This window comes from Phaseolus vulgaris, chromosome 6 (assembly GCF_051622355.1).
Source record: "Phaseolus vulgaris cultivar YP4 chromosome 6, ASM5162235v1, whole genome shotgun sequence".
NCBI classification, from domain to species: Eukaryota; Viridiplantae; Streptophyta; class Magnoliopsida; order Fabales; family Fabaceae; genus Phaseolus; species Phaseolus vulgaris.
Genome location: NC_143503.1, coordinates 37,060,518 through 37,084,140, shown reverse-complemented (window position 1 = coordinate 37,084,140; position 23,623 = coordinate 37,060,518). Strand labels below are relative to the sequence as shown.

The 23,623-nt window shown below is 32.0% G+C and overlaps 3 protein-coding genes across 6 annotated transcripts; 2 read left to right on the top strand and 1 right to left on the bottom strand.

Moving 5' to 3' along the window:
* Positions 1-273: 273 nt before the first annotated feature.
* Positions 274-2,519, top strand: COP9 (COP9 signalosome, subunit CSN8). Of its 3 annotated transcripts, none has more exons than XM_068641198.1 (6): positions 274-439; positions 552-663; positions 744-823; positions 1,011-1,192; positions 1,915-2,022; positions 2,135-2,519. In XM_068641198.1, the coding sequence occupies exons 2-6, from the start codon at positions 580-582 to the stop codon at positions 2,272-2,274; spliced, it is 594 nt and encodes a 197-aa protein (XP_068497299.1). In that variant the 5' UTR covers positions 274-439; positions 552-579; the 3' UTR covers positions 2,275-2,519. The 3 variants fall into 3 exon arrangements, with proteins under 3 accessions (XP_068497299.1, XP_068497301.1, XP_068497302.1); XM_068641200.1 differs by having other exon boundaries at positions 358-439; positions 543-663; XM_068641201.1 differs by having other exon boundaries at positions 360-470.
* Positions 2,520-5,261: 2,742 nt separating this feature from the next.
* On the bottom strand, positions 5,262-6,338 carry LOC137832842 (Fasciclin-like arabinogalactan family protein). Its single transcript, XM_068641197.2, has one exon. The coding sequence runs from the start codon at positions 6,278-6,280 to the stop codon at positions 5,390-5,392; it is 891 nt and encodes a 296-aa protein (XP_068497298.2). The 5' UTR covers positions 6,281-6,338; the 3' UTR covers positions 5,262-5,389.
* A 4,291-nt stretch (positions 6,339-10,629) lies between these two features.
* LOC137832839 (bZIP transcription factor 12-like) lies at positions 10,630-12,986 on the top strand. 2 transcript variants are annotated; one of them, XM_090304096.1, is made up of 5 exons: positions 10,630-11,119; positions 11,234-11,305; positions 11,644-11,673; positions 12,494-12,575; positions 12,730-12,986. In XM_090304096.1, the coding sequence occupies exons 1-4, from the start codon at positions 10,823-10,825 to the stop codon at positions 12,572-12,574; spliced, it is 480 nt and encodes a 159-aa protein (XP_090160222.1). In that variant the 5' UTR covers positions 10,630-10,822; the 3' UTR covers position 12,575; positions 12,730-12,986. The 2 variants fall into 2 exon arrangements, with proteins under 2 accessions (XP_090160222.1, XP_068497296.2); XM_068641195.2 differs by having other exon boundaries at positions 12,494-12,986.
* Positions 12,987-23,623: the final 10,637 nt, after the last annotated feature.

The window sequence follows — 23,623 nt, the reverse complement described above, 5'->3', positions numbered from 1 at the left end:
GACTTCTGGATTACATAATCCGGAAGTTAAAAAGACTTCCGGATTACGTAATTCATAAAGTAATCATGCATCTGAAAAAAGACTTCCGGATTATATAATCCGGAAGCTAATTACAAATTTGAAAAATGACTTTCGGATTATGTAATCCGGAATATTACATAGGGGTAGTTTTGGAAATACGAAAATCTATGGAGGTGAGAGAAGAAGGTATGGAGGTGCAGGAAGAAGCAGCCTATTTTTTAATATTGGGCCCTATGGACCTTGCATACACTTACCCAATACTTTGTTGGGCTGGAAAAGCCCACACTTTTTGGCACTGTCACGGATACAAATTTGAGTAAGAACGACGTCGTTACCATAGAATATATATAGGTCTTGGCCGGAGAAATAGAATCTGGTTTGAGCTTTTCAATCTTCATTCTCATCGCATCGAATTGAGGTATGGCTCCGCTAATGCCGTGTTTGGTTGCGTAAGAGAGTTATTCACTGCCCATTTTATTTGAATTTCGAGGTTAGCGTTTAGTTTGAGTTTTTGAGTTTAGCTGCTACAGGGATTTCATTTGATCGGAGAGGAGAGTGATGGATTTCTCTTCGGTGAAAGCTACGTTGGATTCGAAGTCGTACGAGAAAGTTGCGGATGTATGCGATAACCTAATGCTTCAGGTACCTGTCTATTTCATCTTGTTCCTTTTCCCTTTTCTTAGGGCTTGTGACTTACTTCAAATTCACGAATCCTCACTCAGGTTGCAGCTGATGGCATTGCTTACCAGGACGATTGGCCCTACGCCATTCACCTCCTCTCTCACTATTACGTTCACGACATGTATCTATCTTTCAATTCTCTTCTCGTTTTCCCGCTCTACATTACTGTATATCTCAACGAAATGGCTGTTACTTTACACGCATGTTGCTTCTGAAATAAATAATTGCTGTTATGCAATTGATTCTTTTAATACGCGCTCGTGTGTGTGTGTGTGTCTCAATTTGGAAGTGTTGTTGTGGTTTTGCAGCAACAGTGCGCGCTTTCTTTGGAAATCAATACCTTCCTCAATCAAAGAGAGCCAGCCTGAAGTTGCCGCGGTTTGGAAAATCGGTCAAAAGCTCTGGTTACGTGACTATGCTGGAGTGCACGAGGCAATCCGTGGCTTTGATTGGAGTCAGGATGTCCAAGGCCTAGTCGCTGCATTTTCAGGCAAGACTAAAGAAACTGTTACGAATTGTATATCCTCACTATAATTAATGCACCATTCTATTCAGTTTGTCACTTCGAATGTCTTCTAAACAATCCAACTGTATATATGTCAATTCTGTTCAATTTCTGAGACGAAAGCTGTTATCCGAGATCCTTGCTTCATCAAAATGTTGTCCTCACTTTTATTATAACCCGTTACATGTAACTTTTGTTGAATGTTAATTATAGACTTTATGTTATGCTTTCTGGGTCGGGGAATTGGTGAAGCGTGTATTTTTGGATCAATTAATTTGTTTAAAGTGTTATTGGTTTTATGTAACACTATGCAGTGTTGTTTTTGCTGTGATTGCCGTAATGGATGAAAGCAATGACACCTTATAATTTAGTTTGATGAGAACAAAATGTATCATAGTTCAAACCTCAAAGAATTAAAAATATGCTTTGGTTGGACTTTCCTTTCCCCCCTAGATAAATAACATGAAAAGATGTAGATGAATGTTGTAATTTCTTGGGCTAACATGTCTGAAGATAGAGGTTCTATGGATATTGCATAAAAGTAGTAATGTGTTGTGCTGCTTCCAAAGTAACTTATGCTTTGTTTGATTAAATATGCTTCTTAGTTTTATATGACTTTCCAAATAGCTTGAATTCACAACAAGTCTTGTGCATCTATATCTGGTGTTTAGTACGATGAAAATGTTAACACCAATAGACTCTTCCAGAACTTTACACGAAGGAGATGTTTCAGCTGCTTCTCTCTGCTTATTCAACAATAAGCATTAAAGACACTGCTTTATTTCTGGGAATGAATGAGGATGATGCTACAAATTGTAAGTGATTTTCACTATCTAGAAGCCTTAGAAAGTGGATATTGATTATATTTTGTACCTGGACTGTCTCCACCCTCTCCTTATTATTGACATTTTTGGTTGTATAATTTAGATGTACTACAGCAAGGCTGGACTGTGGACCCTGCCTCTCGGATGTTTATTGTGAAGAAGCAACCTGTTGTGACCGAGCAGAAACTTGATCATAGTAAATTACAGCGGTTGACAGAATATGTTTTCCATCTTGAGCATTGAAGCTTTTAGTTATGAAGAATTAGACGTTTTATTTTATAAGAAATTATTCTCAAATTGATCAATCAAACATTCTATGTTGTTGAAAGTGAATGTATACTGTTGATAATTTTGTAGCCAACCTCTATGTGTTTGGACTTCAGCACCGATTGGTGAAGTTCACTTGGTAGTTATTCGACACGCCTCTCTCAGTCTCTCTCATATGACATTTGAACAGTTATAAAAGTTAGACTTGTTTTGGGAAGAAATGTCCGTCTGTATATATACTGAATATTTTGATATTTGTCTTAATCTATTGTTTGTACGACACCGTACGAATTAGATTGTTTATAGATATTACTTCAACGTACCGCCACTCCTACTGTTTGGCGTGTGGGATTTTGTTGTGGTACATTCACTGTGCGATAAACTACAAGATATCATTGATTACAGTTAAACAGATTGTCTGAGATACCTAGTTTTTATATACTGAAGTTATAAATTTATTTGAAGTAGTTAACGTTTATTTTAATTAATTGTTAGATGATATAGTAAAATAAAATAAAACCTAAATTTTATCATGTTTTCTGAATTGTTTGTCATGAAAATCTTAATTTCATTGTTAGTACGATAATTTTGGAATATAATTTAAATTACTGTGGACAATTCAATATTAACGCTGATTATTTTTATCTATTAGTTGGATTATAATTTTAGAAAGTAATCCCATACATTCTTTACGTCATTATAATTGAATTTTGGATTCTAGTTGCCTTAATCTGTTATCAACTCGACTTTCTTGCATAGAATGTGTTGCAGTAACGCCCAATGATACAAGTGTTGCCCTCCCTATTAATAAACTAGAAACTTGTGTTTGGCATAGGAGTCCATGCGATGTTGTGGATTTCTTCACTTGTAAGTTAATAATCTTGGAGAAGCATTTAGTGTCTACATAGCAGTTAAACCATATTTTGTCTTGTGAAATTACAAATAGGCAGAGGTTGCGCATAACCTTCTAAAGCATTATCCGGGAATACTCAATCTTCTTCTTTGCCACAGCATTGAACAACTAACTGTGGGAAAAATCATTTTTTTCCATTCTATAAATATGAGCTTTCTCCTTAAGAATAGTTTGCTAGTACTGATTATCGAAAATTTTAAAGAAATTCATGTTGTATTTTGGAGATTTACACAATATACTACGAATAAATTTTAAAGTCTTAATTACTACATTTTGAGTCAATGTGTAGCCTCCTACTGTTTTAACCTTATTGAGCTTCTAGCGTAGAGTAACATAAAAGCGCTATATGGAGAAATTCCTGAATAAAATACCACTCACATGATTAACCTCGCTAATATATACAAACTATTTACTCTTCTGAATATTGCAGTTCTGAGATATATAATACAATAGTAATGTCTCTGTGTCTGCAAATTTGTGAAAGTTTCTGACAGGCAAAAAAACATGGAAGCATTCTAAAAGTATCTACCTAGGATTATGTACACTTGTCCTCAGCTGATCTTGTAGCGTTATATAAATCTCGAATGTAACGGTACCTGTTCTTTCTTCTCCTCAAGCTTTCATCTTCTTCTATATCTGCCAACACATCCTCTACTGCATCACTCTTTTGCCATTTCCATTCCACACTTTCGCTGCTGCTGAAGCTAAGCGCATCTTCCCGCAAATGAGTGCTGCTAGAATCTGCGATGCTGTTGCTAAGTTGTATGAGCAGCTTCGCCATCTCAATCTCCGTTTGGGTGAAGATACAAGGTTTTTTTCGCTTCTCAGCATTCTTTTTATTTTCGCATGCCATTGAGAGAGAAAAAAAGGGTGAAACAAAACACAACCCACACATAATTTTATATAGCCTTTAAAACTGTTATTTATCGCTTACTAATATTAAATTAAATATTAAATATATACGTGTTAAAAAGTGAATTTTAAATCTATTTTAAATTTCATAATATCAATTTATAAAATGAGTTTATAATGTTTATTACTATTCAATTAATGTCGACACCATCATGCTTCTTTCTTTCTTATTTTTTTGGAGCCATTATCATCATTTCGTCATCGTTTCTATATTTAAACTACACGTTTACGCGTTGCGTTGTAAACATGCTTCTGCCAGTTATTTATCACTCCTTCATTCATAAGGATTTTGATTTATTCTGTTCCTTCCTCAGAAAGGAGACTCAGAATATCACTCACTAACATAAACCATTTCTGTTTTCAACCTACGATAAAAAAATTATAATTTTTTTCTCTCTCTTTTAACACGTCTTTTATAAATTTCTCATTATTATTTGCATTACATCAAACTAGAGAAAAAAATAAATACTTTTTGTTTATTTGGTTTGAAAGGAAAATGAAAAATATAATAATTAACTTTTTAATATTCCTTTACTATAATAGAAGCCCGTGGATACGTTTATTATTTGTCAAACTTTTCCCTTAGAAAATTAAAAAATTTACGTGCATCGTACGTAACCATTGTTAACGAAGAAACACAAATTATAGCATGATTCTCTTTGGAAGAATTTAGAATGTTGACCATGCTTTCAACTTAATACATTCCTATTCTAACAAATTTCTTCCCAATGGTCAAAATCAGCATCTTTCAATCTCTAATTTTATTTTATTTTTCTCCTTAGAATTAACCAATCTCAAACTTTTTTTAATAAAAGTTGCAATCCAAAACTTGTTTTATGAACCAAAAGTGAAACGAATTTTTTATCCAAATATTTTACAATTCAGAACCTGTGAAATTATGACTAAGCTTGGATAGAAGCTCTCTTGTCATAAAAACTGCTTCAGATGCAGCCATTGCAATGACTTTCTCGTGGTACATTGATTCCTTTTTTTTTTTTTTTTTGCACTTTATTTATTACAAACAGATTCTTTTTATGGAAAATACTTGATTTTACGAATTGAAGAAATGAAAACTGTAATATAAAAGTATGTTCTAGAAATGATTTTGAAAAACACAAATGAAGCATGCAAGTGTAGGTAACGGCAAGAAATCAAGTTTTTGTTAATTTCAAAACACCAAATGGCCAAAGAAAAAAAAAAGAATCTGAATATGCAGCATTCAGTGTCAGTGTGAGTGTCACTCAAATTGAAATGTACGAAGCTAGTTTATGCTGAATGGCACTGCATGTCAGACTCCTCCAACCCTACATCTGGATTCAGACACTTTCTCATTCCTTCTAATGCTTCAGGCGCCGGAGATGAAACCAAACCGTCGGAATATCCCTTCGGCGGCTCTGATATTGCCGAATCAGAATATCTCGGAGTCGAATCTGCCGGAGCATAAACTGTCCAATCAGGTTCCTCCTCCGAAGAATCAACCGGCCAAGTAACCGCTGCCGGAGCATCAACCGGAGGAACGTGTAACAGATCGAAATTCGTAAGCGGAGCAAGAACTGGTTGGTTCGACGGCGAGTTAGGACTGCTTCTCGGAGAGAAGAACCAGCGATCTACGGAACTAATCGGAGGAACAACCGGCGACGGCGAAGGATAGTCGTCGGATCGGAGACTGAGAATTCCAGCAAGGCCGTGAACGACGACGTAGCGGCCGTGAAAGAGGCCGGGGAAAGCAACGTCGACGCCGCCGACGGCGATGGCGGAGGGATTGGGACGCGTAAGTTGGAGGAGGCGCTGAGGAAGGAGAGTGGGAAGCGAGTAACCGTCGGGGAGCAGGCGGAGGTGCGCGAGGGAGAGGCGGTTAGGGACGACGTGGAAACGGAGCGTTTCGGTGTAAGTGGAGGCGGTCTGAGTCATGTCGAGGGCGAAGAGGGAAGCGTCGGTGGGAGCGAAGAAGGTGAAGGCGCGTGAGGTGTTGTCTGAGAGAATGTCCATTTGTAGATCAGAGGTGACGATTGCGTTGCAGAAGAGGTGGTACCCTCTGCCTCTTACGCTGCTCAGCATGGAATCAAACTCTCTTTTCGGTATGCTCCTCACTCTAACGGCGTTCATCACTATCGCTACTACCATGCACCTCACCCACACTGCACCCAATCTCCACATTTTCAAGATCACGTTTCTTCTTTTCGTGCCTTTTTTCTTTCAAAATATTACTTCTATACCCTCGTCTTCATACTTTTTGCCTTTTATTGCCAATTTTCCCACTCTCCTTCTTGCCCTTTTCTTTCTTCACCCATTGGGCTTTTAAACCACTCTCTTACTGGGCCTTTTACCCACTTCAAAATCACCTTTTTTAACAAATACACCTCTTACTTCAATTTCATTTCATTTTTCATCTCATAACCGATTACATTAAAAAAATAACTCAAATGGATTAAAAAAAATTCAAAACTCAATTTTCTTTTTAACTATTTAGATTGAATTAAAATCAAGAACAACTTATTTTTTATTTTATTTATATTAAATTAAACGAAACCAAAATATATTTGGCTTTTATGTTTTATCCAAAATGACAGTTTTTTTTTTTAAATACAATAATTTTCGAATAAAGGATGGATTAGTGAAATGAAATAGGTCATAAAAGAACCTTAATATTTGCATCTATGATGCAATACACAAATATGTATTCTTCTATTTTGTGATTTTTTAAATATTAATAATAACACTTGAGTTATTATAAATTTACTAACGCGTGGTTGACTTATATAATATATATTTGATTTTTATAGATACGATTTTTGGTTTTAATTTATATATACGAAAAAAACTTCTTTAAGAATTAATCATGTTATATTATGCCTATTTCTCCATTAAACATCTCATGAAGGTACTTGTAATCTCAAATAAAAATTATTACAAAACAGAGTGTTTTAGTTTACCTACTTATTAAGCTGAAATTATTGTGGCTTTTAAAAAAAATTAAACAAGCTTTTGGAATAATTCATATATATTTTTTATTTTACTTATTTTATCATAAGTATTTGAAATTTTCATCGGATACTTTTTTCTTCTTTAATAAGTTCTGCAATATATTAATAGACTAAAGAGACAATCTATATGCTTATAAACATTTGTCTGTTATATATATAGTATAGTTATTTACTAACTGTTTAATTAAGAAAAATATTTTGTTACCTCTTTTGATGAAAAATTTATTGGGAGATTCAACACACTTGAGTCAAAATTATATAAGAAATTAACATCACATCTCAATCTAAAATCTTAACATAATGAGTTATGGATTTTCTTCCTTATATAGTACTTATTTTTATTTTATTTTAAATGAAACTTAAATTCACAGTTAAATTACTAAATATTTATCTAAATAAATTCTTATTATTTATAAATGTAATTACTTGTCAAGACACCTAGCAATGATAATTTTGAATGGTTTGTGACCTCATAATTTTGAATGGTATGATCCTTCCACCATTTGTAAGAAGCTAACTTGCCTTTATATGTTCCGGTTTCATTATACCACAACTTGTTATTTCTTAATTAAGTGCAAAACTTGTATAAATAATATTTTATTTTAACATTAGATAATTGACACAAATATAAATTATTATCTTGATTAATAAATTAGTAATATTGTGAAACCATATTCTTTAATTTCTTATAGTATCTCTATCAATATAACCATTTTCGCAAAATGAAAAAAACAAATAATCAATATCTTACACATGCAAAGGTAAAAGAGTATATAAAAAATAATAAAATTCCATTATATATTATTTAATAAAAATGAAATTTAATAAATAATTTAAATATAGAAAAGAGGAACGGATGTAAAAGGTTGAAGTATAAATTAAAGTTCTTCTAATAATTTTTTTTTAAAATAGTGTTTTAATTCATTTACAAGTTAATAACATATAATTTTATGGCTATGCATAGTGTTATACTCATAAATGTTTTATAACAGTGGTTTATATAGGTGTAAACCCATATAGTACTTTCAAATAAATGTTGTTTAAAATTATTAAAAGCATAGCATGGTACATGTTTATGTAGGTGTACAGACACAATTTATAAAAAATCAAACTTAGGTATATTCTGTTACTGAAAGAAGCTTTTTGAGAGAAAGTTCACGTGCAGTCATGAGTATTAGAGCTCAGATTTCATGTGTTTCACATTAATTGCGTATTAATTTAAGACACCATACAACCAATCATCAATTCCTCTATCAACCTATACCATAACCAATTGATGCCACAAACAAGAGTATCGAATTATTATTTTTTAATCATACTATATAAAATTTTATCCAAAATTATTTTAGTAGATTCAATTTGATACAACTTACTAGATTAATATTATGATTAAAACAAAATTAACTAGACATAAATTATGAATAACTAATTGTCTTAAAATATAGTTTAGGATATTGTAATTGAGACATATGCTAGATTCCATTATATATGCTAAGGTCTTGTTGCCTACATACAAATAATTTGTTTCATTTAATCATTATTAACAAAATTGATAGATTAATATTTTTGTATGTATTTTTTGTTATATAAAAAATAATTAAATAGATTATTTATTGTATATTATATTAAATTATACAGAATCAAGCATTCTAAATATTTAGAGATTAATTTGTATAAACTGAGACTAATTATTCTTTTCAATTCTCTTTTCACTATTTATTAGTTTTTTTCAAACATGTTTTAATTTTGAATGTTGATATTTTTTTATTGTTAGTTTGGTATTATAGTTTTAAAATATTATTAAAAATAAAATGGAAAATAATTTGAGTACAATAAGAAATCGTTATAACTATAGATGTTTAGTAAATTGATCAAAATCTGAATACTTCTTTCTCAAATAAGAATTATCACACCTGTAATTTATTATCTAAAATATAATAAAAAATATCTTAAAAAAATCCAATTTTTGTTTTGTGAGGAATAAACCTTGTAAAAGAAGAAGGGCAAATTCGAATTATTTATTCAGCTTTTGGCTGGTAGTGGCAATCAAAACGCATTTACCTTATTCATCTACTTTTCATAAAAAATATTATGTTTTGTTTTTCCTTTTTGTTGAATGTGAGTTTGTGGTACTAATTTATTGTATTAATTGTAAAAAAAGAACAGTAGAATATTAGTTGGTCTCTGCCGACTCTGTTCTTCTCCACCAATCAATAACTTAATTCCAGACGAATCTTTTGTGCTGTCCATGATCCATCTTTTCTTCTCAAAAAACATTTCATTCTTCCACCAATCATACCAAACTGCGTCTTTTCACTAATAACACTTCCACCAACCACTCCATTTTCAAATTCATTATTATCATCGTAATCATAAATATAAATCAAATTCATTTTTCTTTTATTGCCTAATAATTAACATTTATTTGTTTTAGGAAATACATTTGTACTTTTTATTCATTTGTAATATGAAAAAGGTATGCTATTTTATATATTTGTTATTGTTTTTTTTATATTATTATATATTAAATGAGAATAACAACGTAATTTAATAAAAGAGAATTTCTATTTCATTATCTTCCAACACATTCTTTTATTAAGGATGTCCACAACAATTAATATATATATATATATTAATTTTAATTATATGTAATGTATTTGAAAATTTGAGAGTGTTAACATGTCAACATTATTTATGTCGAGACCAAATAGTATCATATTGATTGGGTCGAGAATAATTATAATATTTTTATTTTGTTTTATTTTGTTATGAATTTGAAAATGTTTTAAGTGTGTATTCTTCTTTATTAATTAATTATGTTTACACAATTCTTAATTTAATTTTGAATTTGAAAGTTGTTTTGAAGTGTTGCACGACAAAAATGTAAGTTAGAGAATAATATTAACTACGTAGCAAAAACACTTACATGGACACTAATACGATATGGGACACAAACATAAAAATACGTATAATTTTTAAAATGTAAGACACGATACACGATCTATATATTATATAATTATGAATTATATAAATTGACAATAAAGATTTAAGTGTACTAAGTATGTTTCAGTTTTTTTTTACTAAAAAATGTTTTTTTATGATTGATTCAACATTATCTGTTCCTTATTTTTTATAATAATAATAAGATTTATACAATAACTTTGAGTTTTAAAAAAAATTAATGTATTTCTTTTTTTTAAAACTGTGTTAGATCTATGCTACAATTATAAGAAATTCAACAAATATTTTTAGAATTAGACACTTAACTGATACTATGTTTATGAGTATGGTTGTCTGATACGTATCTCTGACATGAACACGTCATTTTAAGAGGAGTGTGCGAGATTTATAAAATATTAATGGTTAGTTTGTGATTGTTGTGAAGATAATCATATATTAAAAACCTACCATTTTTATACAACTCTATTATTATTTTAATATTTTTTATTTTTTATTATTTAATTATAAATTTATTTTTTATTATATATTTTTATACTCACATCATCAAGAATTGTAATTTTTGAGATCTCAAACCATCATTTTCCTTAGTATTAAAAGTTGTAGCAGGATTTAGCGTAGAAGAATTTAGTTGGGGTGTGTTGGGGAAATGAAGAGAGTTTGGTGAGAGAAGAAGGTTGATTATTTATTCCCATTCTATTCTCTATTCTCTCTTCTCTAAAACAACTAACTCCAACCTCGGAAATCAGAACACGACATGGCATCGTCCAAGGTGGTGGTCACCACGAATCCCGATGTGCCATCTCAGAGTTCGATTTCGACTCAGGTATGGGACGAGGTGGTCACGCCCACTCAGTCTCAGGACATGACAATCAACCTTCACGATTTGTTGTTGACCTCCGTTGCCAGAAACGACGCCGTTCAGCCCTCTCACGGAGGAAGGGGAAAGAGAAAGGCCGTGCAGGAAGTCGTCGTGGATAGGGCCACTCAACAGAAACAGAGAAGGATGATCAAAAACAGAGAATCTGCCGCTAGGTCCAGGGAACGAAAACAGGTATTCTTTCTATTCCCTTTTCTCTTTTTTTGTTTTTAATTTTATTTTATTTTTTAATTTGAAACTTGTTCGGAGAGTGACAGTGTGTGGTGATGATGATTATGTTGTTTCCAGGCTTATACAGTTGAGTTAGAGTCTTTGGTTACAATTCTCGAGGAAGAGAATGCTCGTTTGTTAAAGGAAGAGGTTTGATTCCTCACACCTCATCTTTTTTATTAATTTATTATTATTATTATGAGGAATTGTCCCCTCTCTCTTTGTTACTTTTTGCTAACCCAAACGAGTATGTTTAAATTTATTTATGTAGTTCAAATTCACTCCAACTTATTTTCTGCATTTTCTATAATTCAAGTGTAAACTTTCAACTTTAACTCCAGTGGTTGGTAATGAAAAGTCGTAATTTTTCGGGTCGCGTCTGATGTGAAAATCTGGGCTTTCCTGGTTGATTCTTTCTGGAGATTTGTATTTTTTTGGTTTAAATATGATTCAGGAGTTTATGAAATATTGGGTATTGTTATATGCAGGCTGATAGGAGAAGGCAGAGGTTGAATGAGGTATGTACAGTATGCACTTCCCTTCTGCTTCAACCTTGGTGTTGTAACTGGATTGGCGTAATTCTTGAAAACCTCTAGAAAACAAGTCAACTTTCATTTATTTGCTTTTATAACTTTGAATTCAATGCTGCTGAGCTTTTTCCTCAACATTGTATCTTCAATTTTAACAACTACAGTAGTTTTTGGGGTGAGTCACCCTTGCAAGTGTAATAATGTCCACAGAGAAGTCAATTAATGTTCACGTTTTAACTGCCTTTCAAACATTTGGGTTAGGTTTGATCAGCGTACAGCATATAATTGCAGTGGTTAGGTTAGGTTTAATCTCAATTTCTGCTTTCTTTTGGGATCAGTTGCCTTCTTACTGATCTTTCAAGTCATCCAGATGAACTACCATTGTTGGCTCGTTCAGTCAGATCATAATTGTCTCGCCTACCATTCTTGATGGATTATTCAATCTCACTGGCACAACACTTTTGATGTACTCTTGAATTACATTCATGTGCCATGTGTCAGTTATCCACTTGTCCTTGGAATTTGTTGGAAATATATTCTTGGAACTCATACACCTGCTACATACTATGCATCACTTGATCAATACCTAGATTTACATGTTTTGGTAAAATATAGATTGAAGATCAGGAGTAATATTTTTGTTTCTAGACTTCAGAGAGTAAAGTGAACTCCCTCTTTTCTTACAACTGTACAAAGAATGGCTTCGATAAGTAATGGTTGGGCAACAAACCCATCTAAGGGTATAATTACCTTTGAAGTGCTGCATGTCTGTTAATGTGATCCGTCTCCTTTTACTCTTTGTTTGCAGCTCATGGAGTGCCTTATACCAGTTGAGGAGAAGAGTAAACCAAGAAGAATGCTTCGGAGAGTGAATTCAGCCCAGTGGTGATGTAATGTGTTGCTAGTTCTAACGGACTAGCTTTGAAGTCCTAGTGTAGATACCAAACAATGATGCATGATAGTGTTAAAGGGTAAATATGAAAAAGAGAGGAAAAGATTTGAAAGATTATTCACATACATATAGCTTTGCTGATTATTTTGCAGGATCATTCCAAGTTACATTGCAGTAAAGAGAAAATGGCTGCTGCCAAGTAATTTAACTAATTTGATTGAAGCTGAAGCCTATTATTGGTTCACTATTGATGGATATTGAAGCTGAAGCCAAGTAATGTTAGATTGTATCTGAGTAATGTTAGATTGTATGGTTTTTCATGTTTTAGAGAGGATACAGTGATAAAAGTGGACTATGTTGTAATAGTATTCTAAGTCTAGCAATGTTAATTTGATATCAGTTTCTTCCCCTTTTAATATCTAAAAAAATTATTATTTTATTATAATATAATATTTTATTTTAAAATGATCCTAGAATAATTAATTTTAAATATACGAGTGTAAAGAAAAAATATTTTTATAAATTTTATATATAATCTTTTCTGCAAAATGCCTATCTATTCTAGAACTTATTTCTTCAAAATGTAAATATCATATTTTCCAAATCATATTAAGCATTCATATAAGGGTAGAAAATGTAATAAAGATAAATTGAAGAAAAAATTAAATGTATATATATATATATTTGAAATTTGTTAGATTATTTTTTCTCTTATAATATATATATATATATATTATAAATTCATACAACCAAATAATTTTATTTTGATTTTTTTTTAAATGTAATGAAATTGTTATGTATTTATGTGTGTGATTAATATTAATATTTTCTTATCAGAAAAAATAATAAGTTGTGAAACATTTTAAGAGTAATTCAATCTTAAAAATACAACCAAAATTCTACCAAAAATAATTGACAACCCTCCAACAAACACTCAATCTACAACAAGGAAATGCGCTTTCTCGGCTTCTCGCTCGCTCGGAAACGGCGTCGTTGAAGCGTTCGGTTTTGTTCCAAGCGGTGAACCTCTGTCCCCGGATGGAGCCAGCGGTAGCGGACGGTGCCGTGGGGAACTTTGTGTGGCCGTTTGCGGTTACGGTGGAGGAGGAGCGCACTTGGAAGTGCACGTGATGGTGAAGAGGATGAGGGAGAGTATGAAGGAGTTTGTGGAAAGCAAGGGAAAGAGGGTGCGTTTGGAGCGGTTATGGAGAGTCTGAAGGAGAGAGGTGAAGTTTTGAAGCAGAAGAGTGATATTTATAAGTGTTCCAGTTGGTGGAAGTTTCCATTGCTTGAGGTTTATATATGTTGAGAAGTTGTTGTAAATCAAAACATGAATAAACGTAAATTGAACACATACAATTATGTTCATAAATAGATCTTATCATATCATGATTCTCACACAAAACATAAAGTGAAGAAGGAATAGGCACTTACCTTGATCCATGAGTGATCCTAATTGAACAGTTACTTTATCTCCTTTATCTCAATCTATCTCTTGCAATTCCGTTCTTGTCACACACTTTCGTGATGGTTAACAGTGAGACAACTATTATTTGCAAAGACAGAACCCTATAACCTTTAGTACCCAATCTCCATCAGATGTAGGTTTTCATTAGGTATACCATCATATATATATTTCTCACATTAACCAATGGACCTTTAATTCTATTATTATTATTAAATCATATTTGGACCCAAAGCCCAAACTCTAAGTCATGTGAGTCACTTTATAGAAATTAATTTACATAATTTCTTACATTCTCCCACTTGACTCATATGAGTTATAATACTTTCATGATTTAATAATGACATAAATGCGCATTTAAAAGGCCTTACATAAATTAGTTCTATCATTATTCATAATCAAGAATACAGAAATAATAAGAGTCATGGCGGTTACATGTCATTTGAATCAACACATTTCCTTCCATGTACTACTATATCATTCTTTCTCCTTAATATGACTTTATAGTGAGAAATTCATAATAGGTTCAAACATAATGTCATTGTCATCAATAACAACATAATTTGTTTTCCATACACAATAACATAATTTGCATGCATATACATAAAGTAGAAAACAACATAAATTTCAGAAACTTTATTTATCAATGAGCTCAGAGTGTCAAATAAGCATTAACAACATTCATAATTCACTAGTAGACATAATGCCCATATTTACAACATGACCAGTAAATGTTTTGGGCGGTAACCCTTTTGTTAAAGGGTCAGCAATCATAAGATCATTGCTAATACGTTCTATTGACACTTTATGTTTCTGAACTTCTTCTTTAACGGCAAAGTATTTCAATTCCATATGTTTAGCACCTTTGGAATACTTGTCGTTTTTTTTAGAAAAGAAGACTGTTGCGGAGTTATCACAATAAATTTTCAGCGGCTTGGCAATACTGTCAACAATTTCAAGTCCTGAAATAAAATTCTGCAACCAATTAGCCTGAACTGTGGCCTCAAAGCATGCCACAAATTCAGCTTCCATAGTGGACGCAACAATGACTGACTGCTTCGCACTTTTCCATGAAATCGCTCCTCTGGCTAAAAGATACACATAACCAAATGTAGACTTTCGTGTATCCACACAGCCAGCAAAATCTGAATCTGCATATCCAATCACCTCAAGATGATAAGATCTTTTATAAGTAAGCATGTGATCCTTCGTTCCTTGCAAGTATCTTAAAACTTTCTTTGCAGCTTTCCAATGATCCAATCCTGGATTACTCTGGTATCTACCAAGCATACCAACTGCAAAACTAATATCTGGTCGTGTACAAGTTTTGAGCATACATTAAACTCCCAACAATAGATGCATAAGGTATATTCTCCATCTGTTTCCGTTCCAAGTCATTCTTTGAACATTGCATGAGACTAAATTTGTCTCCTTTCTGTATTGGAACAGGAGATGTCGAACATTTATCCATTCTGAATCTCTCTAAAACTTTATTAATATATGCTTTTTGAGACAAACCTAACAGTCCTTGTGATCTGTCACGGAATATTTCAATTTCTATCACATAGTATGCCTCACCCATATCTTTCATCTCAAAGTTATTAGAGAGAAACTTCTTAGTCTCACTTAATAGACCAAGATCATTAGTTGCAAGCAAGATATCATCAACATACAAAATCAGGAATATAAACTTGCTCCCACTGACCTTCAGGTATATACACCGATCAACGATGTTTTCCTTAAACCCAAAGGACACAATAATATTATTGAACTTAAGATACCATTGCCTAGAAGCCTGTTTAAGCCCGTATATTGATTTCTTAAGTTTACACACCATGTGTTCCTTTCCTTCTTCAATGAACCCCACTGGTTGGTCCATATAAACATCCTCTTCTAAATCCCCATTCAGAAAAGCAGTTTTGACATTCATCTGATGCAACTCAAGATCATAATGAGCTACTAATGCCATGATAATTCTAAAGGAATCTTTCTTAGAAAGAGGTGAAAATGTTTCCTTATAATCAATGCCATCCTTTTGAGTAAAACCTTTGGCAACAAGTCGGGCCTTGTAACGTTCGATATTGCCATGAGAGTCACGTTTAGTCTTAAAGACCCATTTACACCCGACTCTCTTGCATCCTTCTGACAATTCTATAAGGTCCCATACATCATTCTGTGCCATTGATTTAAGCTCATCTTTCATGGCATCTAACCACTTATCAGAATTATCATCATTGACGGCGTCTGAAAATGAAACTGGATCATTATCAATACCTAAGTCATTTTCTGACTCTTGTAGATAAACCACATAATCATTAGAAATAACATAATTTCTTTCTCTTTGAGATCTTCTTAATACTATTTGTTGTGGTTGTTCTACTACAGGTTCATTGTTAACTTCATGATCATTAATTTGTTGTTCTTCTTCATTGTTGAGTGACTCAACTACATTAGGAACAACAATACTTGAAGTAAAGGTACTAGTTAAAGGAACTTGTACTCTAACTTCCTTAATCTCCACATTTTGTGAAGTATCACTCTCACTGGTTTCACCATTTTCAATGAACCGTGCATTTCCAGATTCAACCATTCTTGTGCTATGGGTAGGACAGTAAAACATATATCCTTTTGACTTTGCCGGATAACCAATGAAATATCCACTGATTGTTCTTGCATCCAATTTCTTTTCTTGCGGATTGCATATTCTAACTTCTGCCTGACATCCCCAAACATGCAGGTATCTCAAACTGGGTTTCCTTCCTGTCCACAATTCAAAAGGTGTCTTTTGAACTGCCTTACTAGGAACCATGTTAAACAGATACATGACAGTTTTTAAAGCATACATCCACAATGAAACAGGTACAGTTGACTTACTTAACATGCTCCTAACCATATACATTAAGGTTCGATTACGCCTTTCTGAAACACCATTTTGTTGTGGTGTACCTGACATTGTGTATTGAGCACAAATACCACGTCTCTCAAGGAACTTAGCAAACAGACCAAGGTGTTGTCCACTTTCATCATACTTTCCATAATATTCACCACCTCTATCTGACCTGAAAATTTCCACCTTTCTATCTAATTGCCTTTCCACTTCATTTATATAAACTTCCAAGGCATTCACCGCTTGCAATTTTTCATGCAGTAAATAAACATAACCATAACGTGAAAAATCATCAATAAAGGTGATAAAATACCTTTCTTTATTGAAAGAACTTGCATCAAAAGGTCCACATATATCAGTGTGTATAATTTCAAGAAGCTGAGTACTTCTTGTGGCACCCTTCTTTGTGTGTTTTATTTGTTTGCCTTTAATACAATCCACACATACATTCAGATCAGTAAAATCCAAACTTGGAAGTATTTCATACTTTACCAATCTCTCCATTCTTTCCTTGGAAATATGTCCCAAACGTTTGTGCCTCAAGAAAGCAGAACATTCATTCACCAAACTTCGTTTAGTGCCAACATTATGATGCGAGGTCATAAGAGTTTCAGCATATAGTTTATCAAGATTCAATCTATATAATCCATCATAAAGAGTACTAGATCCAATAGACTTAAGTCTTGCCGCAATATTAGTCATTTCAATGACATGTTCGTGCATAGTACGAGAACCATCAAATTCCATGGTGGTTAATATACTCATTAATGTCCCAACAAGAGACTTATCAGTAGTTTGGGAGCGCTCTTCCACAAATTTCATAAATTCTTTTGCACCATCAGTTTTGGGAAGAGCAGACTTAATATTACTTGCTATGCTCATTCGCATAAAGATACAGAAACAATACTTGATCACACATGCTTAACATTAATACTTTGAGTCATAAACTAAACATACTATACAGATTCAGAAAACATTCTATGTATACTAATGTTCTCCTTTGGGAGATTCATTAATACACAAAACATAATGATGCTAATAGTATTAACTTTATTTGGCAAGATGTATGCATTAAATAGAAACACTTGTTATCTTTGTATATACAAGCAAAACTAATAACACATACTCACTACCAACAATCATATTCATTAATTATAAGGACAACTAATCAACCTTTGGGTGATCCATAATGCCCTATAATAATGAATTTCCATTTACCCATATATATAAATAATTTAGCATCCATTCTATAGGTAATTGGAATAAAATTTATCAGTAATCTGGAATTAAATAAAACTTAAAGATTTGATCACTTTGGTGATTACAAATCTATCATACAAATAATTCCATAAATAATATAATTAATTGAAATAAAATTTCATCATCCATAATTTGGAATTAAATAAAACATAAAGATTTGATCACTTTGATGATTACAAATCTATCATACAAATAATTTCATAAATAATATCATTAATTGAAATAAAATTTCATCCATAATTTGGAATTAAATAAAACTTAAAGATTTGATCACTTTGGTGATTACAAATCTATCATACAAATAATTCCATAAATAATATCATTATATGAAATAAAATTTCATCCATAATTTGGAATTAAATAAAACTTAAATATTTGATCACTTTGGTGATTACAAATACATCATACAAGTAATTCCAAAATTTCAATTTAAAATTAAATACATAAAGTGGAAAAATAATTTTCCATTCCTCACTTTCAGTCAATTAATTAAAATTTAATTTAACGAAGTTAATAAAATTTCATTAAAACTTTAATTAAACTTTAATTTAATGCAAATAAAATTACATTAAAACATAATAAAATTAAATTAAAATTTTAATTAAACTTTAATTTAATGCAAATAAAATTACATTAAAACATGATACATAAAATAGAAAATAATTTTTCGTTACTCACTTTTAATTAATTAATTAAAGTTTAATTTAAATGTAAATTTAATTACATTATAACATAACCTAAATTACAGAAAAGTAACAATTGATTAAACTTTAATATGGGGTGCAGCAAAGAATTCATGCATTTCATGATGGTAGAGAATAATTCATACATGGATTCACTAATTAGATTCTTTTCATGCATTTTATTATATTATAATATAATATTAATAAAATTGACGTATTTCATTATTTTATATTTCTAATATAATATTAATAAAATTGATAACCTAAGGCACAGTAAATCAAATTTGCTTTTTTTTTCATGAAGCAAAATTTCTTAAGCTGCAGGGATGCCGTTAACCACCCCTCTCACAATGAGTCACCGTGTCGCAGCAGCAGCAGCCACTTTTTTGCGTTTGGGTTCAAAAGGTTTTACGTTGTTAATGGCGTAAAAATTAGGGTTTATGATTTTGGAAAAGCATTAATGGAGAATCACAACATGAGCAACGAGACTCTGATACCACGTGTAAATCAAAACATGAATAAACGTAAATTGAACCCATACAATTATGTTCTTAAAAGATCTTATCATATCATGATTCTCACACAAAACATAAAGTGAAGAAGGAATAGGCACTTACCTTGATCCATGAGTGATCCTAATTGAACAGTTACTTTATCTCCTTTATCCCAATCTATCTCTTGCAATTCCGTTCTTGTCACACACTTTCGTGATGGTTAACAGTGATACAACTATTATTTGTGCAAAGACAGAACCCTATAACCTTTAGTACCCTATAAATCATATTTGGGCCCAAAGCCCAAACTCTAAGTAATGTGAGTCATTTTATAGAAATTAATTTACATAATTTCTTACCGTTGTTTGTAGCTGCGATTTTGCACGCGAAACATTGGAAGTTTCCTTGAGGCAGCCCTTAATATTTAAAATTCTTAAATAATAATTTGTTGATATTGCAGATGCTGCCTCTCCTTAGTTTCCTGGAAAAATGGTTGCAGCAAGTGGTTAGTAAAGACATGCTCCTTATCCACCCTCACGTTTTAATACACTTTACCATTATTAAATTCTCTTTAAATAATCTATTTTTAATTTTTCTGAAAAGTATTATGATTAAAACTTGAATCTTGGAGAATCTCCTACAACACTGTCTTAGTGTGTCAATAAGAACAAAAATTAATAAAATAATAAATAAAAATGTTCGATAACCACGGGATTTGGGCCGACAAGCCTGACACGGGAAGGTGGCTCAATAACGTGTGGGCCAAGAGTTACCAACGATTAGAAAGTCAAGTCGCCTCTCTCTCTTTTTTTTTGTTTTTTAAGCAACCGCGTATCAATTGGTGTTTTGCACTATGGCTCCTAAACCCAACAAAGACCTAGATGAAACTCTCCGTAGCACCCATCATGAAAATCAATACAGTAACCTTCACCAATCCTTAGGCCAAATAACTTTGGAAAGAAAATATGAAACTCCCACCCACACCATCAACACTTCCATCCCTATACCTCTTTTTCAACACAACGACCTGCACCCAAACCCTTATCAAATCCTGCCGGAGATTAAGAGTAGCAATGATTCAAATTGGGGAAAAGGAGTGAGTAATGCAATTAGGAATAGGGGTGAGTCAAATTCGGAAAAACGGGAAAGTCTTCATAGTTTTAGTTCGGTGGTGGATAATGCAATTAGGAGTGAGAATAACTCAGATTCCAAACCACCGGACAACGTTTCTAGTTTTAGTTGGATGGTGGATAATGCAATTAGGAGTGAGAATAACTCACACTCCAAAAAACCGAACATCGTTCCTAGTTTTAGTTTAGTGGTGGATAATGCAATTAGGAGTGGGAATAACTCAGATTTGATTGTGAATAAAGCAATCTGGAATTGGGATGCCCAAGCTGAAACTGATGCAGAAGAAGCTGACACTCCAAACTCGGTCAACAAGCAATTCACGAAAACGATACAAATATGGACACGGAGACATCATGAACACGGACGCAGACATGAAACTAACACAAACACGGATATGGACATAGATATGGTATTACGGTTATAACGTCAAACACAAAATTACGATTAAATTGAAAATTATAGAATGCAATATATAAATTAAAATGTAATAATATATTTTGTTATATGAAATTGAAATTGTACTGTGTGCAAATTATAGAAAAAGTAGTAATTTATTACAATTCTTATATGACAGGTTTGAATTTAATGTCAAATAAAAGAATTTTAACATTGGAATTGGAATACTTAGAAAGGAATTAATTGGGCTGAAAAACTGACAATAAAATTAAAAACTAAAAACAATTTACGTTACTTACCTTACTCACCTCTCTTTTTCTTCTCTTCTTCTGCGGTAGCAATGCTCTCCACCGCACCACAGTTATATTATGCGTTTTAATCCAGATTTATAGAGTGTATTTTTTATATTATAAATTCTTTTAAGGAAAAAGATGTTATTTATTCCTAATTTTCTGTTTTCTTTCTGGATTTTTTAAAGGCTTTTGTATAATTTTTTATTTAACTATTTTTTTTGAGATTTTAAGATTTTGTTTGTGATTTAGTGTGGAAGACATCTTTAAAACACTGGATTGCGTCTATTTTTTTTTTTTGACTTTTACGGCGTGTCTAGGGAAGAGAATGTGTCTCCTCCAATTTATCCTTTTAGATTCTTTAACTTTGTGTGGATTTATATACATCACATTCAGATTTTATACAAAATATATTATAAAGAGTAATGATATATGAACAATCTCAATTTTTTATACAACCACGTTACAACTCTCAATACTATTATTTTAATATTTTTTATATCATTTAATTATAAATTTACTCTTTACAATCTTTGATGTGATAGGTATAGAAATAAATATATATAGTAAAGAATAAATTTGTAATTAAATGATATAAAAAATATTAAAATAATAATATTGGGAGTTGTAACGTGGTGGTATAAAAGAGATATATTATTACCCTATATTATAATGGAAAATGATACAAAATGATAATCTTACTCCCGTATGTAACTCTCTTTCTTTACCTAAAATTTCAACTTTTGTATAAAATAAAAAAAATACTTTTTTTTATATCATAAATGAAGAATTGTATAGTTGCTCTATTATAATATACCAGCGAGAACAGTTTTACATAAAATAAGTAAATTAACTAATGTGAGAGTGGATTATCGAGGACGTGGCGTCAAGACCAAAAAATTGTGTTTACCCCGTGTGGAATACGATTAGGGTGCAAGACCTTATCTTCCCTTGTTTACCCCGAGTGGAATACGATTAGAGTGCAAGACCTTATCTTCCCTTGCATTTGCCTGGTACCTACTTATCTAAATAAAGTCAACTCGCCTCTCTCTATCTCTGTGTTTATATATATACCTTAAGTTGAACACAGTGGCGCATTACATTACATAAGATTATTTGACTTGGCAAATGGGTTGTGCATTTGGAAGAATCGTCCCGGAGATTAAAAGTGGCAATGATTCAAATTGGGAAAAAGGAGTGAATAATATAATTAGAAGTAGGGGTGAGTCAAATTTGGAAAAACGGGAAAGTGTTCATAGTTTTAGTTCGGTGGTGGATAATGCAATTAGGAGTGCCAATAACTCAGATTCCAAACCACCGGAAAACGTTTCTAGTTTTAGTTTGGTGGTGGATAATGCAATTAGGAGTGCGAATAACTCAGATCGGAATACGGTGAATAAAGCAATCAGGAATAGGGATGGCCAAGCTGAAACTGATGCAGAAGCTGACACTGCAGAGTCGGCCAACAGAGCGTCATGGCAGAAGCGCTACCTGTTACGGAATCGAAAACGATAAATGCTTTACCACCCATAAATAGAGATCCACCACTGGTCACAGCGTCGCACCAATGACCGGAGCGAAAGCGGCGACACCATCACCAAGACCAAGACAACCGACCACAACAATGAAAACCACGATGGCGAGAACAACAAAAACTTTGAATGGACGAATATGAAAATACAAATAAGTCATTCCTCCAAAATTTGAAATTAATTGCGGTCCTTTATTCTTTAAAAGTTTGGGTAATGATATATTTGTGAGGAAAGAGAGGTTTTTATACCTTTTTTTAATGTGCTTTCAGACTATGTAACGGGTCTTTAAAGAATATAAAGTTGGAGCACTTTTTTTTTATGGTTAATTCATATTTTATTGATTAAAAAAATATTGACAATTCATATTTTTTACAATTATATTATAATTTTTAATATTTTTTGTATTATTTAATTTTAAATTTATTATTTATTTATTATATTAAGAATAGTATACAATTCTAAGGTTTGTGAACTCTATATTTTACAATGCTCTTTCAAAATCACAACCATTTATAACTTTGGTTTATTAATTAATTTACACAAGAAAATATTATCCACCTTATTGCGTACTTACAATTGTGTACTTGCGGGTGTTATAGGTCATGACCGCAAGGATAAGCAACCACTTAAATATAAGATTTCCAATTGTAAGTTTCACTTCATATTATTCAAATGATTTAGGTAGGAAAAAAAATTCCATCCCAAATCTATACACTTTTTTTCACCCACACCAACTCTATACATACTTATCTTCAATCCTTACCAAACATCACTAATTATATATATAAAATAAATCACTGTTTTTCGTTTTTTTTTCTTTCTCGAAAACAAATATATAGCTCTATTTTTTACGGACAAAAAAATTATTCTACTAGTAACGATGGCAGATAAAGAATCTGCACCAATTG

Excerpts from the sequence above, each read along its gene's own strand:
- LOC137832839 (XM_090304096.1), top strand. The coding sequence starts at position 10,823 with ATGGCATCGTCCAAGGTGGTGGTCACCACGAATCCCGATGTGCCATCT. Across the intron at positions 11,120-11,233 it reads GGTCCAGGGAACGAAAACAG|GCTTATACAGTTGAGTTAGA; the intron begins GTATTCTTTCTA and ends TGTTGTTTCCAG. Across the intron at positions 11,306-11,643 it reads CTCGTTTGTTAAAGGAAGAG|GCTGATAGGAGAAGGCAGAG; the intron begins GTTTGATTCCTC and ends TGTTATATGCAG.
- LOC137832842 (XM_068641197.2), bottom strand. The coding sequence starts at position 6,280 with ATGTGGAGATTGGGTGCAGTGTGGGTGAGGTGCATGGTAGTAGCGATA.
- COP9 (XM_068641198.1), top strand. The coding sequence starts at position 580 with ATGGATTTCTCTTCGGTGAAAGCTACGTTGGATTCGAAGTCGTACGAG. Across the intron at positions 824-1,010 it reads CACTATTACGTTCACGACAT|CAACAGTGCGCGCTTTCTTT; the intron begins GTATCTATCTTT and ends GTGGTTTTGCAG. Across the intron at positions 1,193-1,914 it reads CCTAGTCGCTGCATTTTCAG|AACTTTACACGAAGGAGATG; the intron begins GCAAGACTAAAG and ends AGACTCTTCCAG.